At 33.3% G+C, this 15,817-nt stretch overlaps 3 protein-coding genes across 3 annotated transcripts; 1 reads left to right on the top strand and 2 right to left on the bottom strand.

Annotated features, from left to right (window-relative positions):
• Positions 1-3,538: 3,538 nt before the first annotated feature.
• On the bottom strand, positions 3,539-4,150 carry MONOS_14123 (uncharacterized protein; the record flags this gene model as incomplete). The annotated part of the gene is made up of 2 exons (XM_067866899.1): positions 3,539-3,959; positions 4,137-4,150. The coding sequence occupies 2 exons, from the start codon at positions 4,148-4,150 to the stop codon at positions 3,539-3,541; spliced, it is 435 nt and encodes a 144-aa protein (XP_067726175.1).
• A 5,073-nt stretch (positions 4,151-9,223) lies between these two features.
• Positions 9,224-12,970, top strand: MONOS_17656 (uncharacterized protein; the record flags this gene model as incomplete). Its single annotated transcript, XM_067870596.1, has 1 exon — positions 9,224-12,970. One exon carries the CDS (start codon positions 9,224-9,226, stop codon positions 12,968-12,970), a length of 3,747 nt encoding a protein of 1,248 aa, XP_067726174.1.
• A 695-nt stretch (positions 12,971-13,665) lies between these two features.
• Positions 13,666-15,063, bottom strand: MONOS_6446 (uncharacterized protein; the record flags this gene model as incomplete). Its single annotated transcript, XM_067876682.1, has 3 exons — positions 13,666-14,229; positions 14,283-14,710; positions 14,762-15,063. 3 exons carry the CDS (start codon positions 15,061-15,063, stop codon positions 13,955-13,957), a joined length of 1,005 nt encoding a protein of 334 aa, XP_067726173.1. The 3' UTR covers positions 13,666-13,954.
• Positions 15,064-15,817: the final 754 nt, after the last annotated feature.

Raw genomic sequence — 15,817 nt, 5'->3', positions numbered from 1 at the left:
CGATATTGCCTCCCACTTTCCTTGCCAAAAAACTGTTCTCCCTGCATTAAATTCCAAAATGCTATATAATTTTGTGCAGATTTTGTCCTTCACAGAATTCCTTCCACTTTTTGTCTTCGTTCAACAAAACATCGGTTGAATTTGTTTTCACCTCTTGTTCCAAATAAAAATCATGGCCTTTGCGAAACTTCATTTGAATACCAATGTCTATATAATAATCTGCTCCATTCTCATCGTATTGCTCCACAAAGCGGAGATTGGCCATTTCAACAATAACTCATATTCCTGCACTTTGGAGAGGATACAGACGGAAATATCTTCAAAACATATAGAACAATATAAATTACATACATTATGTCTTTTTGTGTTATTGATAAAATTGTTGCATTCCCCTTGGCCATCCAATAACCAAAAATCATCAAAAAGAATTCCAAAAATATTGCATTGCCTCGTTTCTTATTGCATCCACAGGAAATAATATTCTTAGTTCTACAGATAATGTTCATTCACCGTTCTCTCATTTTGTCAATGTTTGAAACTGATTTTAAAATCAAATTCGATCATTGAATACATTACTACAAACAGAAAAAACAAATAAATCATTTTTATAAGTTTAATATTTATTTAAATGTTTTTTTTTTTTTTATATTACAAAAGGTTTATGACCCAATTTTTGAAATTAAGGTTTGATTATTTATATAAAAGAAATAAACATAAACTTTTAAAAATGTATTTTGAAATGAAGCCTGTTTCTTATGGGGGGAAAATGGGGGTAGGGGGCGAAGGGGTTTAAAACCTTCCATCAAACACCCACGAGAAATTGGTTGGTTTCAAGGGGTATAAAGCCACTTTGTTCATTCAAAATAATTTTTTCATTAACACATAAATTGTAAAATAAAAAAAAAAAAAAAAAAAAAAAAAAAAAATATTTCGAAATAAAAATATTATTTATAGATTATATATTAATTTTAAATAAAAGTAAGTATTTCCACAAAATCCAGAAATTTTAAATTTTTTCATTAAAAACTTTATTTTTTAAAAATAACATTTTTTACAGGAAGAAGACTTAAACACAATAATATATGATTTAATTTAATATCTTTCATATAAAAAGCATTTTATGCTAATTTTACAAAAAAGTTTGATATTTTTACAATGAAGTGGAAAACAATTTGTTTTATAAAAATAATTTATCCAAACATAAAGTCAAAAGTTCAATAAACAATTGTTACCATTCATTTACAGGTTTATCTAAATTTTGTTGAAATTTACAATTTTGGAATTCAAAAAATTAAGTTTTTGCTTAATACGATAATGCAATCATTCACGATTGGTTTTATTTTAATTTATAAACAACGTTCAAATCCATCATAAACATAAAATAGTTGTTTTCCGAAATTTTCATTCATTGATATTTATTTATGTAAATGATCAAATCATTTTATAGGTTTCATTACACATATGGATTGAAAACAAAAATACGTTCAGAAACTGTATGACAACAAATGCTTATATCTATTGTTAATATTTTCCAAAAATATAATTTTCATTCTTTTAGGATTTCTATCATTCAGATTTTTTCAATGGATAATGAATCTTTCTGTGTGCAACGCTTTTACCAAAATAAAAGATATATAAAATACAAAATACTCAGATGGTGCGAAACAGTTATTGAAAGAATTCTTGTCTATAACAAACATTTTTATCTTTCTTTTAAAAACAACAACTTTTTTGATTTTGAACTTTGTAATAAGGAATAGCAGAAACAGAAAGTTATCATAATGAAAATACTAATTGATCTATGTGAATTTTTCATTTATCTGAGCTCCATATTCAAATCATTATTTCTTTTGATTTGAGGTGTTTGTCTTTTGAAAGTTGCCTTTGAAGAAAGAAGAAAATAATAAAACTCAAAATGAAGTGGAATAGTCAAAGCTGATGTTGAGCAATTTATTTATGTGGAAAGTTTGTTATTGAATTATTTTTGTTCAAATATTGATTTCTTTCTCGTTGTTTGAAAGCATGATGTACAAGTATTGTATTTGAAGGAGATGACAGAAATCATTCAAAATCTTCAAGAACGTCGTAACTCGAAACGCCTTACAAATCAGTTTGTTTGACAGTTTTTGATAAGCAGTTTTGTTGGCAATGAGATTTCAAAGATGTGATTGCAAATGAGTCGAGTTTTGGAAGAGAGGAAAGAAAGAATATTAAGAGTTTGTGAAGAAAGCGAATTGGAAGAGGAAGTGAAAAATGAACGAGAGAAAAGAAGATAAAGAGATTTTTTGAGGCTTATTGCGATGAAGTTTAATCTCAGTTATTCACTTGAAGAATGAAGAATTCGAATGGATTATGGGAATCATCGAAAAATCTATCAGGGCATCGAAGGGAAAAAACAGAGAAATCAGCTAGAAATGCCTGAATTTTCTTCAAGGTGCAGTGAATGTCGGAAAGATGAAAATTGAAGATCTATCAGAAAGCAGAACAGCAGATACTGGTTTGGAGGAAATTACCCAATTTGATGCGACAAAAGAGTGACTTGTGGTTGAATAAAAGCTTTTCATTAATCTTTGTGAAATGCTGATAACAAAGACGGAGAGCGAAAGCCTCAACGCAAAACTAAAAGAGAGGAACAGAAAATTATTGAAAAAGATAAAAGAAGAAGGGTTCGAAGGCTGTATAGAGGCACTGTTTTGTTTCTTTGTCAATAGATTGAAAGTTTCTGTTTTTTTTCATTTTTATCATAGAACAATATTTTGTTGATTGCTGAATTCATTGGATTTTCAATTTTTATTTCATTTGTCTTTGAGCAGAACATTTGTTTGACAGAATTATGAAGAAATTCCATTTTTTATTTCTATTTTAATTTAATTTAATTTAATTTAATTTTTATTTTATTTATTTATTTTTTTATTGTTTTTAGGAAAATTGTGAATCTTAAAGGTGTTGCAAAAAAAATACAAGTCTTTTCAAGCATTTGACTTTTTCAGAAATTCATTTAAACAACATTTTTTAAAAAACAAGATGTGAAACTTTTCTTTTTGAACTTTCAAAAGCGAAAAATAAATTCAATCATGCAATGAGTCAAAATAAAAGCTTGTAAAAAGTTTTTTCTTTCGTTTTCAAAAACATTCCATAATATTATTCATTTTGCTGGATGAAATATCATTGTAACAACAAAGTTTAAACCCACTTTTCTGAATTTTTTTAGAACTGAATTTCTTCCACTTTGATGAACTTGCGTGAACAGAATTTTGTTTTCTCTATGATCAGTCGTTAAGTTCCTAATCGTGGCTTTCCTTCATTAACCGCGAACTTGATGATTGTCCCATAACTTCTATCATTGAACTCTCAATCTTCTTTTGCAATATTCCATTAGGGGAAAGCATACAGTTTCTATAAGCGCAATGGCTTCATTTGATGAATAACTTGTCACTTAATTGCAATCAATGTTAAAGTGGTTCATTCCCAAATAACATGTCACATTCAACTAAATATCTCCTGTTGCTTCTGGCAGTTGTGATTTTCTCTCAAAAAGCTAATTCATCCCAATTGCACTCACTGTCTTCCCTCTCCCAACAACTGAAATCTTCTTTTCCCCAACACTGATCGTCGCCCCTTCGCTCACATGCCTCCCACCCAGCACTGTGATTGTCGAGCTCAGCTGCGCCATGCTCGACTCCACTGCATGCCCCACCGTCTTGCACGGAGCAGACTCGCTCATCAAACACAGATTGCTGGCGTCATCCCCACCCACTCCAACATACCGATCCTTCATCCCTTCCTTCAGCCACCATTTCTTTTCTGTGTGCTGATACACCCAATCATTGTCGGCATAACACACTCTCTTTTCATCAACATTCGTTGTATACGATTCAAAGAATGGGTTATCCGATGAGAAGAGATTGTTTCCATCATAAAAATACACATCGTGGCCATATGGAGTGGAATTACTGCATCTGCAATCATGGAAGAAGAAGAAATAACAATAATGATTGCTGCTTGGGGCTGTTGATTGACTTGGAGCAAAACACAATCCTCCGCCAACTGATACTGCTGTGCACGAAATGAACTGGAGGCTCCTCATTTTGATTGCAGTCGTACATTTAGACAACACATCCCTCCACTATACGAACCTGTAAGACAACATGAAGTGAAGAAACACTCTAACACACAAGCGCTCTCCCCTTTCCCACTTTCTGTCCCAATACAGTTGGATTCTGAAATATTCAAATTTTCGAGAATAAATCGCTTATCGTTTTTTCTTGAAAATGTCTGATTTTTATCAAATCACGAAAATCCATTTTTCGAAAATTTTGGAAAATTGTTTTCCGTTTCATCGTTTAATTGGCATTTCTTCTTTCAACTTATTTCGCTCTTCATATTTTGCATTTCATCATCATATGCCCAAATTTTCAAAAATATCATCTAACCTTATAGTAGTATTTCGCGCATTTCATAACGCATTAAGTCCTTTAGTCAGAATCTTAAGCTTTCTTTTTTTTTTGGAAAGACCATAACTGTTTGACAAAAAATTCTTGGAAAAGGATTTCTTCGAGAAGTTATATGAAATAAAGTCCATTCGTTCTTTGTTATCCATATGTTTATTTTGACAAAAGAGGATCGTTGCATATTGTTGATACGTTAATAGCGAAATCTTTTGTTATATGTCAAAAGCTTAAGAAGAAAGGAATCAACAATTTCGATTCAAACAAACGGACGAAATTGGAAACGAATGGGAATATTCCTCATTAACATTTTTCATATTTTGTAATCAAAAAACATTTTTTTAATAATTTCGAACAAATTGAAAATTTTGTCAATGATTAAACATTGGAAAATTTTTAAATAAAGAAAAGTTTAAAAATACAATTCATAACATTTCATCAACCATTTTTATGTTTCAAATATTTCAATTCAATGTTTTTAAAAACCTTCCAGCAGATTTAGGTTTTTCAAGGTTATTTCAAAATAACTGGGTTAATTTAAAATTCCTGGCTGAAACTTGAAATAACACAAATATATTGAAATAACCAATTTATTTCACATTTTATCTAATTCTTTAATGAAATTAAAATTGTTCCTTAATAAAATGATGCAAACAAAAATAACATTTTTAAAATATATTACAATATTGGATGAAATGCGAATAAAAAGTTTTTATTCGAATGTTCTGACTTTATTCGAATAAACCCCCTAATAATTGAATGAGAGGCAATTTATTCAAATAAACTTCTGCTTTCTCGAATCAACCATGAAAGATTCGAATTAAAAACAAAAGGAAGTTATAATGGAAATATTGCACATGTTTTTGATGTTTTTCATGTGTTATTCTCAGTTTATAAATTATTAAAAATATGTGATCAAACACTTTTTTCTTTAAATTTAGAGATTTATTGTTTTATGAAGATATTTAATGAAAATTTTCATGATTCGCAAATTTATTTGCATTATTTATCACATATTTTTAAGATTTTTTATTTATTAATCATTTTTATCAACTTTGATCACTGCATAAGTTGCAAATTAAAATCCAAATCATTGATTTTTCCTTTTTTTTCGTAATAACAAGTTTCAAATGAAAAATGATGTGATATTGCGAGCAGAATGGAGAGGCTTGCCAGCTGCTTCATTATCGAAAATGCCATGTCTTCTTTGGAACGAACAATGAACAGTTTTGCATCGAAATCACTAACTTTCCTCATTCTCATTGTTCCCGCAGTTGTTCCACAAACAGACACTCGCAGTTACTGGGCGTCCACCAACAGAGTCTGGCGCATGAGCAGCTTCAGCGAATCTTTCCAATTTGTATTTTGGATGAAAGGAGGGGAAACGACAAGAAACGAGTGTTTTCATGAACACTCAAGATTGAGTGCGATTGCTCGAAATACTGGTTGCATATCGCCAAACATGAATTCTGCCACATGGATTTCATGCACTATTTTTTTTGGACAACAACCGATGCTGTATTTCATTTTATTTTTTTTTTTTACAAAACATTGCAGAACTGAATCCCTCACAAATCACGTGGAGTGAGAATACTCGGAGCATCGTTACATGATCAAGCGTATATCCGATATTTTCTCTTCGAAGCCTTTGCCGACTTGTGCCAATGACGATTTTTTGGTTGCTTGTCACAATTTCTCCATTGACTTGCACAGAGCAATTTGTTTGTCCTCACATATGAGCGAAATGCAATAATTCGTATCATGGATTGAGCTGATGAAGCTTTTCGCAAGTATTTTTGCAGATAGGTTCTTGATGATTCTTCGTTGATCCTTTTGAGTTATTCTCCGTTCACTCCAGAGAAGCGTTGTTGGAGCCTCAGAACATGATTTTCGACCAAGCATATTATTGTTGTACCACAAATAAATTCTGCATATTTCTTCACCATATTCATTGTCTTACCACCTATTTCAGCCTTTATAGCGAAACTATTCCAAAGAAACGATGTGAAATGACAATAAGACTGCCATTTGCCATTCAATCAATGATGAATATCCTTCCCCTGCCATCATAGGCTCTATTTGATTGCAGCAGTTTTTGAAACATGAAGCCATCTTCAACAACAACATCATCATTCTTCTTCTTCTCTAAATATTTGGAAAATCTGATTGAAATTGCCTGTTGATTATTTTTTGATTCAAAAATGTTTATCCTTTTTTGTGTGATTTTGTTCTTCTTTTTCCTTTTTTTAAAATTGTTTTGCTCCATTTCGAAGTTTTGATAAATAATCATTTTCAAAATAACATAATTGTTTGTTGAAATGTGAAATGAAGAAATGAAGATGGGATGAAACATTCATTTGATATTTGCAATGGAAAGGGGAAAATGGGTGAAGAGACATTCAAATTGATGATGTTTGAAGGTTTGTTTGTTTGTTTGCATGATTAATCGATTTTTTTATCTTTTTTTTTTTGCAAAGGGAAGAACTGTATTCTATTAAGAAATAACAGGATTTGGTTACTGAGCTGCCATGGAAAATGAACAGATTGGGAGGCATTGGAAAAAGGAAAAGGATGGTTCAAAGAGCAGCAAGGGAAATGAAAGAATGGATGAAGAACAATGAGAACAATTCGATAACAAAAAGGAAGAAACAGAAAGGCGAATGGAAATGAGGGCATTTGTCGATCAGTTCAATTTCTTCGGTGCAATTTCATCCACACTCACTTTCACACAATTCTGGGTGAAAGTGTGCTGTGAGAGAGGACTGGATGAATGGAAGAAGAGGGGAAGAGCAACGAGGGAAGAGGGAAGAGGGAATGAACGAGATACATTTTGCTGAAGGAACAGAGGAACGATTGTTGAATGGATAGTTAACTTTGCTGATTCGATGGGAAAGGAAACCAATTTGAAGCGTTTTTGTTGCTGACATGTGATTATTGATGAAAAGCGAATCGTATTTGATGATGCTCATCTTGGAAGATGCAGCAGTGATATTCAATCCAGCACTTCAATTTTTATTGTTTCCATTTCTGTTAAACTGCTTAATTATTGTCAAATCTATTTTTGTCCTTTATGGAAGCACATGCACTTTTGAATACAAATTTAAACCAGTTGTTCGTCATATGTTTTGATCTATCAATGAGTAATATTTTCTTTAGAAATCCTTTGCTAATAGTATTAAACTCTTTTTCACAATTCAATAAATTTTATTTTTCCGTTCACTCTTCTATTTTCAAAGAATTTCAACAAAATATAACATGAAATGAATACAAATTGTTATTATAAGGAACAATTCTCATTTTAAACATCTATTAATCATCAAGATATTTGATATTGTTATTCTCTTTTTGATCGTATATCCCTCAATAATAAATAACTCAAATAAAGGGCTCAGTTCTCAAATAAACCGTGTTTATTCGAATGAACTGCTTGTATTTGAAATAAATGTTTCTTACTTAAATTAACTTTCTTTATTTAAATCAATATGTTTCATTTTATTTTCATCCATTATGTTATTATTATCATGAAAAATTAACATCATTTTTATGTAAACTTTATGTAACTATATCGGAATTAATACTTCATTATGTTTTAAACAAAAATTTATACATTATTAAAATTGTGGAAATTACTCCAAAAATAGGTGCGTCAAATGGAAACGTATAAAACCTCTTCCTCTTCCTCCTTTTTCTTCTCTTCCTTCTCCTTCCTTCTCTCCTCTCTTTCTCTTCCATTTTAATTTTCATTCTTTCTCGATTTTGCTTAATTTGTTCTAAATGCGCTTCTTGTCGCGCTAAAAATAAATCTCTTGCATGTGCAGAAAGATAATTACGTTTTGACGAAGATGGAGAATGATATTTTGCAGGGGAACTTTTCGTTTCTTTGACACTTCCACTTGTCCGATCAGTTGAATTTAAGCTTTCATTTTCTTCAAAAAGAAGTATATGAAAAGTGAAAAATAATAAAACATAATTGCAAAAACTAATCACAATGTTAAACAAACGAGAAGATTTGTATGCTTTTGTCAATGATTCAACATGTGATTGTGCTCAATGATAGAAAAATCATCACTGGTTGTTGTATGGAAGTATGTTGAATCATGAATTCAATAAATGAAGAACATTATTGAAAACAACTAATGGAATGTATTTTTTTTTATCCATTAAAAACTGCACCATTTGAATGTCAACAAAAATGGTGTAGTATTAATTCGAAATATACTTATGACAATTGTTATACCCTTTATTTAATTGACACATACCCAGAAAAACAAATCATATTTATTCTGTTTCTTTATTTTTCATGTGAACTCAGTCTCACAAAAATGTTATCAATTAAACATTATTAACCCTTCCAACTCAATGTTTGTTTCATTTATTTTCACAATTTGTCCTTATTCATTTCATATCAAAAGCACAGATAATAGGAAAACTCACAAGAATCAGAAACACTTTCTGAAAAATAATTTTGTTTGAAAAATTCACACATTATTAGACATGTCAAGTCCAGTATTTTGAATGTGAACCAATCTCTACAAATAATAATCAGTGAAAAAATGAAACAATGACTTTTATTGATTATCAATAATTTAAAAAGGAATTTTCTATGAGTAATATTTATGAATACACTCTTTCCAATGAAATATGAAAATTTTCAATAATTCGAAAAAATACCAAAAAATACAAAGTATGTTTCAAACCATAAATTACAACAACAATTGTACGATTAATGTGTCTGTAGATCTTTGATTGAATTGAGAAAAGAACATCAATTGAAAATGTTTTTGACATTTGTATTTTTACAAGTTGTGCTTTCCATATATTCTGAAAATGTAAAAGAAGTGTTCGTTAAAAGTGGAGCAACTGGTGGAGATGGAACTGAAACTAAACCTGTTGGAAAGATTAGTGAGGCATTGACAAAGCTTAATGATGAAAATGCAGAACAATTGAACATTACAATTATCAAGCAAGAAAATAATACATCTGCATTAATTGCAGGAGTGAATGAATTTGATAAAGATAAACCATTAATGATCCAAGGAAAACAAAATGAAGGTGCAAATGGGACTCCTGAGTTAGTGGAAATAAACTGCACATATCTTACTGAGGGTAATGGTAATAGTGATACTAACACGGATCTGTTCACTTGTAAGCAAAATGTGACATTCAAGTATCTGAAGTTTATATATCCAGTGTCACTTGGAAATGCATCTAATGATGACAACACGTTGGCTATTATTCGATTGGTTGCAAATTCAGGGGGATCAACTCAAGTGTTGTCTGATCTTTCATTCAAGACAACAAAATCATCTCCACTCTCACCTAATCTGACAATTAGCACTTGCCAATTTGTTCGTCCAACAGAAACAGAAACAGCCAATATTCATCTGGTGAAAGTGGATGAAGGTGAATTCAACATGGAGGCAGTATCTTTCAGTGATGATAACAACACTGCTAAGTTTTCAACCACTCCGTTTTTGTTTGACAAAGCAACAAAAGTGACATTGATTGCATCGACATTGAATAACATAGAGTCGAGTGCAAGTGCAGTGGTGAAGATTGGGGGAAACAATAGTGATACTAAGATTGAAGTGAATGTCCATGGGTGTACATTTGCCAATTGCATATCAACAGAAGCATCTAATGCCACAAGTGGAGCATTGTATGTTGAAAGTGATCAATCAGATAGCACATTTAATATAGGAGAAAGTTCACGAATTTCAAATGCAACAACAACATTTACATCATGTGAATGTGCCAATGGGAAATCAGGTGGGATATATCTGAAGATGACAAAAATTGATAGTGCAGAAAAACTGACATGGTCTGAGGAAGATAAATTGACAGTTAGTGGGTGCAAAGCTGGTTCAGATAAACAGACATTTTTGTATCTTGATGTGAAAAGTGAAAAGTTCAAGGAAATTGCCAAAGCAATGAAAGAGAAATTTGCCAAAAACTATGTGAAAGGAACAAATGACTGGTTTGTTGCAGCTAAGGGAGCTAATGTAAGTGAAGATATTGATTTCACTGCAATATATTTTGATCCACATGAGGCATATGTTCAAAGTGGAGGAGAAGATGATAGCACAGCAGATGGAACAAAAACAAAACCATTTTCAACAATAAAAGGAGCTAATGATTTATTGGATAAATCAAAAGGTCCAGGAGAATTTTCTATTAAAATATTAAAAGAAAAAGGAAAATCAAACCAAGAAGTTCTTAAAGCAGATGCTGTGACATTCTCAAAAGAGACAGGAATTACGATCGAAGGAGTGGTAGAAGCAGAGGAAACTGGAAATGAAGCTGACACAAAAGTTGAGATAGATTGTAGCAATATATCTGAAAAGGACTTATTCACCTGTCAAAAAACAGTGACATTCAAGAATTTGGTGTTTGATTTCAAATCAGCATCTGGACAAGTAACAGATCAATCTGAAGGAAATGAAGGAACTTATGCCTTGATTCATGCTACTGATGGATCAGTTTCTCTAACAATTGACACTTGTGATTTTAAGCTTACAACACAAACAAATACACTTGGGATGCTAACAAACACAGGGGAAGAAGTGAAATCTCATCTTGTGAAAGTGAGTGCAGGTACATTGACAATGAACAAGGTCGAATGCAAAGATGATAATAATCCAGTAACATTTTCAGCAATACCATTTTTGGTTGATGGAACAACAACAGCAGTGACAGCTGTTTCATTGACATCATTGAATCTGAAGAAGATCACATCAAAGGGAAGTGCTGTTATGAAAATTGTTGGAAATACAGACACAGCTATTTCAGTGAATTTGGACACATGCACATTCACAGAATGCAAATCTGAAGATGCATCAACAGATACATGTGGAGCACTTTATGTGAAGAGCGAACATGCAGAAAGCACATTCTCCATTGGAAACACTGGGAAAACAACATTTGAAAATTGCACATGTACAAAGGGGAAATCAGGAGCAATATGTCTGGAAATGACAGGAATAACAAAAGCAGATGAACTGACATGGCCAGAAACAGGAACCAATTTAGAATTTACTGGATGCAAGGTTTCAGATTCAGATGCAACTTCGAATGCTGAAAAGAACACAGGATTGTATTTAGATGTGCCAGTCAGCCTTCATAGAGACATGGCAATAGCGATGAAGAAAAGCTTTGCAGCCAACTACAAGAAAAATGAAAATAAATGCTTTGTTGTTGCAAAAGGAACAGAGGATAGCTCTGAAGTTGATTTCACAGAAGTGTATTTTGATCCGATAACAAATGTGTATGTCAGTGAAGGAGCAACAGATGATTCCAAAAATGGATTGAGCTATGACAACCCAAAGAAAAAACTGGATTCAGCATACAAATTGTTTGGAGTGGGTGTTGGAGGAGAAAACTTCAAGATCAATATCATCAAAACGAATGAATCATTCAAAGCTGCAGCTGTCACACTTGAGAAATTTTCATTGACAACGATTGTGGGTGTAACCAAAACAAATGGAGAAGAAACAGAAAAAGAAACAGAAGTGGAGATCGATTGTAATGTTAAATCAGAAAGTCATTTGTTCACATGCAAGAGTGAAGTTGAGTTCAGAGGAATATCCTTCTTGTTCCCATTGTCATTGGATGAGCCAGAGGAATCAAACACTGACACATCCTCATTGATTGTTGCAGAGGGTGCAGATGCTAAGTTGAGTATTGTGAACTGCAAATTTGTGAGACCAGAGCCAGATGCACCCAGAAATGATGAAGAAATTACCAAATTCCATCTTGTGAATGTGACAGAAGGAGAACTTATAATGAGTGGAGTTGAATGCAAGGGTGATAATGAAGTGAACTTCCAAGAATCACTGTTTGTTATTAACAAATCCTCTTCAGTCAAATTAGATACAGTTGAGATCAATAAAGTGAGTGTGACAGATGGAGCAGCTATTAGCATTGAAGATGAAGTTGAAAAAGCATCGAGTGTTCGAATAGAAGGGCTGACCATGAATGGAGTGAAATCATCGAAGGGATTGTGTGCAGGTGTATTGATCAAGATGGTTGATAATGGTTCGAAAGTGGAAATGGGAAGAGAAAAGAAATGTTCATTCAAATCGTGTGAAGCAGCAAGTGGAAAGGCAGGAGCTATTCTCATTGAAGTGAAAGATGCAGTTGACAATTTGAAACTTCCGGATGTAGGCAAACTTGAGTTAGGTGACAACAAAGGGAAAGATTCATCGGTGGCATCACTGTGCATCATTGCTCCAGACTTTGATAAGTTCAGCCAACAGAAAGACGCCTTTGCATTTGCGAAGGACTACAACGACGACAACAAAGGATGGATTGTGGGGGCAACAGATGAAGAGGCTGCTCCTGAAGATGTGTATGAGAAATACCTGAAGGAGAAGAAAGATGAGCCAGAACCAGAAAAGAAGAAGAAGATGAGTGCAGGGACTGTGGTTGCTATTGTTGTTCCTATTGTGGTTGTGGTGGTAGTGGTGGTTGTTGTGATTATTGCAATTGTTGTAGTCAGGAAGAGAAGATCTCGGAACAACTGAAAAATAAATGGATGAGTGCAGTCAGTGATTGTTGTTGATGCATATTGACAAAGAAAAGTGACACTCTTATTATAATTATTTTTATTTTTTCTATTTTGATTTTATTCATAAGTAATACCAGTAATGCTTCTATTTTGTATTTTTATTGATATAGTTGTTTGTTTTCATCAAATGAGCTATATTGACTATTTTTCCTTTTTTTGTTTTTAAATATTTTTGTTGTACAACACTATTAACTATTATTCATCATCAAGGCTGTTTTCGGTCCTTGATGAATATATTAGAATAAGTTGATTTTCTGTTTTTTTACCTTATTTTTTCCCCCCGAATTTACATTAGAATCATCGTTCATTTGTTATTCACTTTTGTTCTTTGGAAAAATAAGATTATATTTCTATAACCAATTTTTTGTGATTGTTTTTTGTAAAAAGAACATTGAAATTCTTTGATTTATTATTTTTTTTTTTTTTCAATAAAGAAAATTATTAAAAAACACAAATGTTGAAAAAGATAAAGTGTTCATATGTTTCAAATTATTCAGAAGAAAATTTATTTAAGAGACAGATTTTTATTTGTACCAAGTTTATTATTAGATATTAAATTTTTATTGCTTTTATATTGAGACAAATACTCTTTTAGAATAATTGAAACAAACATACAAACAGTTTTGTAATTTCAAAAAACAATGTTCAATTTTTTGTTGTTTTCCTTTTCAACTTTGATTAACAACTCTTGATTGTGTGTGATTTTTTTTTTTTTTTTTTAAGTTAAAAACAAATAATACTTAAAAGAAGTTCTCTTTATTAATTGATAAAACAATGTTGTAGAAATTATAACAAAGAAAATAATAAAAAATTGAATATTAATTTGTAAAATTTCGCTTTTTACACTTTCAAAAGCTTCAATCAAACGAACACCTTCATTTTATCTTCCTCTCTTCACTTCTCCTCTGATTCTCCATATTTCTTCCTCGTCTCTCATCATTCATCCAGATATCCTCACCTGATGCTCCTCTCCTTTTGTCGCGCTGCTCTTTTTCCATGCTGACTCCACAAACACTTTTTTCATAAACGATTGTGGAAGCGGAAGAAGTGTGTGTGTCTCTGAACCACTGAACCCTCGCCTCTTCATCCTTATCATATCCTTTTCTGCATCCACTTCAGCTAAACTTGAATCCCTCTCAGTCTCCTCCTCTTGGCTCCCTTGCAATTCCCTCGTGGCTATCTGCCCATTTGCTCCGGCTGGTTTGGTTGGCTTTGCTGCTCCAGATCAAAGAACAATAATCGTTTTTCACTCCTCCAATAACACCAACGTTGTATCCTCAGAATAATAAGAGGATTATGCTTGTGTTTATTCGTTGCGTGAGCGAAGAGTCTTCTGAGGGCGGAGTTGCAATGGTGTTCCTCAACTGCGAGAAATCGTAGCTGCACTTGTCCGAAGGCATCTTCAACTTCTGCTTTGTCTTGTACGACTCCTTCGCGGGAAAGGACTTCTTTCTCCGATGCTCCTCCATCTCCGCCCAAATCAACAAGTCTCTCTTTTCCTTCGGCTTCACTCAGCATTCTTTCGCTTGAAACACCTCCATCTGCGAGGTTGACTTCTCCCACACAGACCTCGACATCAACATCCTCCTCTTCAATGCATTCCACCGCTCCCACCAGATATTTGTCGAACAGGACACCGGCTTTTCCACACGCCAGTGCAGCTACATGCCTGCTCCTTGCGCCTCCCTCTCTACAACTGTGTTATTCATCTGCAGCTCAATAGAAAACAACCTCTGGATCTGCACACTCTTCCCTTTTCTCCCTCCTCGACGGATCCCTCGCTGTGTCTTCCTCCCTCTTTTCCCCAGCCGACTGGCCTGCCAGACTCAACTCCACTCTGCTTTCTATTTGTTTGGGATCATTCTCCTCTCCAACATATCTGTCCATTCCCTCCCCCCTCACCTGCCCTGCTATTCGTGCTCTCCCCGCTTCCTCCCTCTTCCCCTCCCACGCCAACCTCTCCTCCCTCAGTGCTGCCTCGCCTGTGCTCCTATTCGACGATGGCTTCAGATACTCCCTCGAGCATCTCATCGCAACAAATCTCTCCATTGAAACAGATAGCATTATACTTCTTCTTTTTCTTCTTCTTCTTCTAGATCAAGTTTTAATGGTTGCTCATTCAGCATTGTTAATTCCGTCTTCACCTCTGCCTCGCTAGGCAAGCTTTGAAGTTGTGTTCACGTCTACAGCTTCCAGCTAACCAATAATAGCTGTGCCATACGGAATAACCACTCCATGCACAGCAACCTCATCTGCTCAGACGCCGCCGTACTTTACACTGCATCTCTTTGAAAAGGAGACTGCACGTTCCCTGGTTTTAATAAGTGGATTTTCAACAACGGACGAGTTCTCCTGAGCACCAACTCTCAGCGCCCTTCCTCTCTCTTCGTATCTGTGCTTAAGGACACCCATGAAAAAGAAGCTGCAGACGGAATGATTCAGATAAATAACAATTGATTATTTCTCTGTTTTTGCGTTCTTTAACAGCTCGTTGAAGTCTTCTCTTCCAACTTCTCTCCTTTTCCATATTATCCTTTTTTCTTTAAAAATCTCTTCAATTTTTAAAATCCAAATTCCATTCATACATTCTATCTTGAACAAATTCTTCTTTCTCTTTATCTTCATTCTCTTCGTTCACTAATCATTTTCTTTTCATTTTTTGACCAATTAGATTTCTTCATAAATTCCATTCTTTTTTATTTCCGTTATCATCACTTATGAAGATGCAAAAAATGAAGAAATACGACCAGAAGAAGAAAAAGATGACGATGACTACGATGATGAATTAGATGGTAGCTGTAAC

The sequence above is a fragment of the Monocercomonoides exilis genome (genome assembly GCF_001643675.1).
Source record: "Monocercomonoides exilis strain PA203 chromosome Unknown scaffold26-1319188, whole genome shotgun sequence".
In the NCBI taxonomy this organism is placed as follows: domain Eukaryota; phylum Preaxostyla; order Oxymonadida; family Polymastigidae; genus Monocercomonoides; species Monocercomonoides exilis.
Note: the sequence above shows the minus strand (reverse complement) of the source record. Positions and strands in the feature narration are given on the sequence as shown.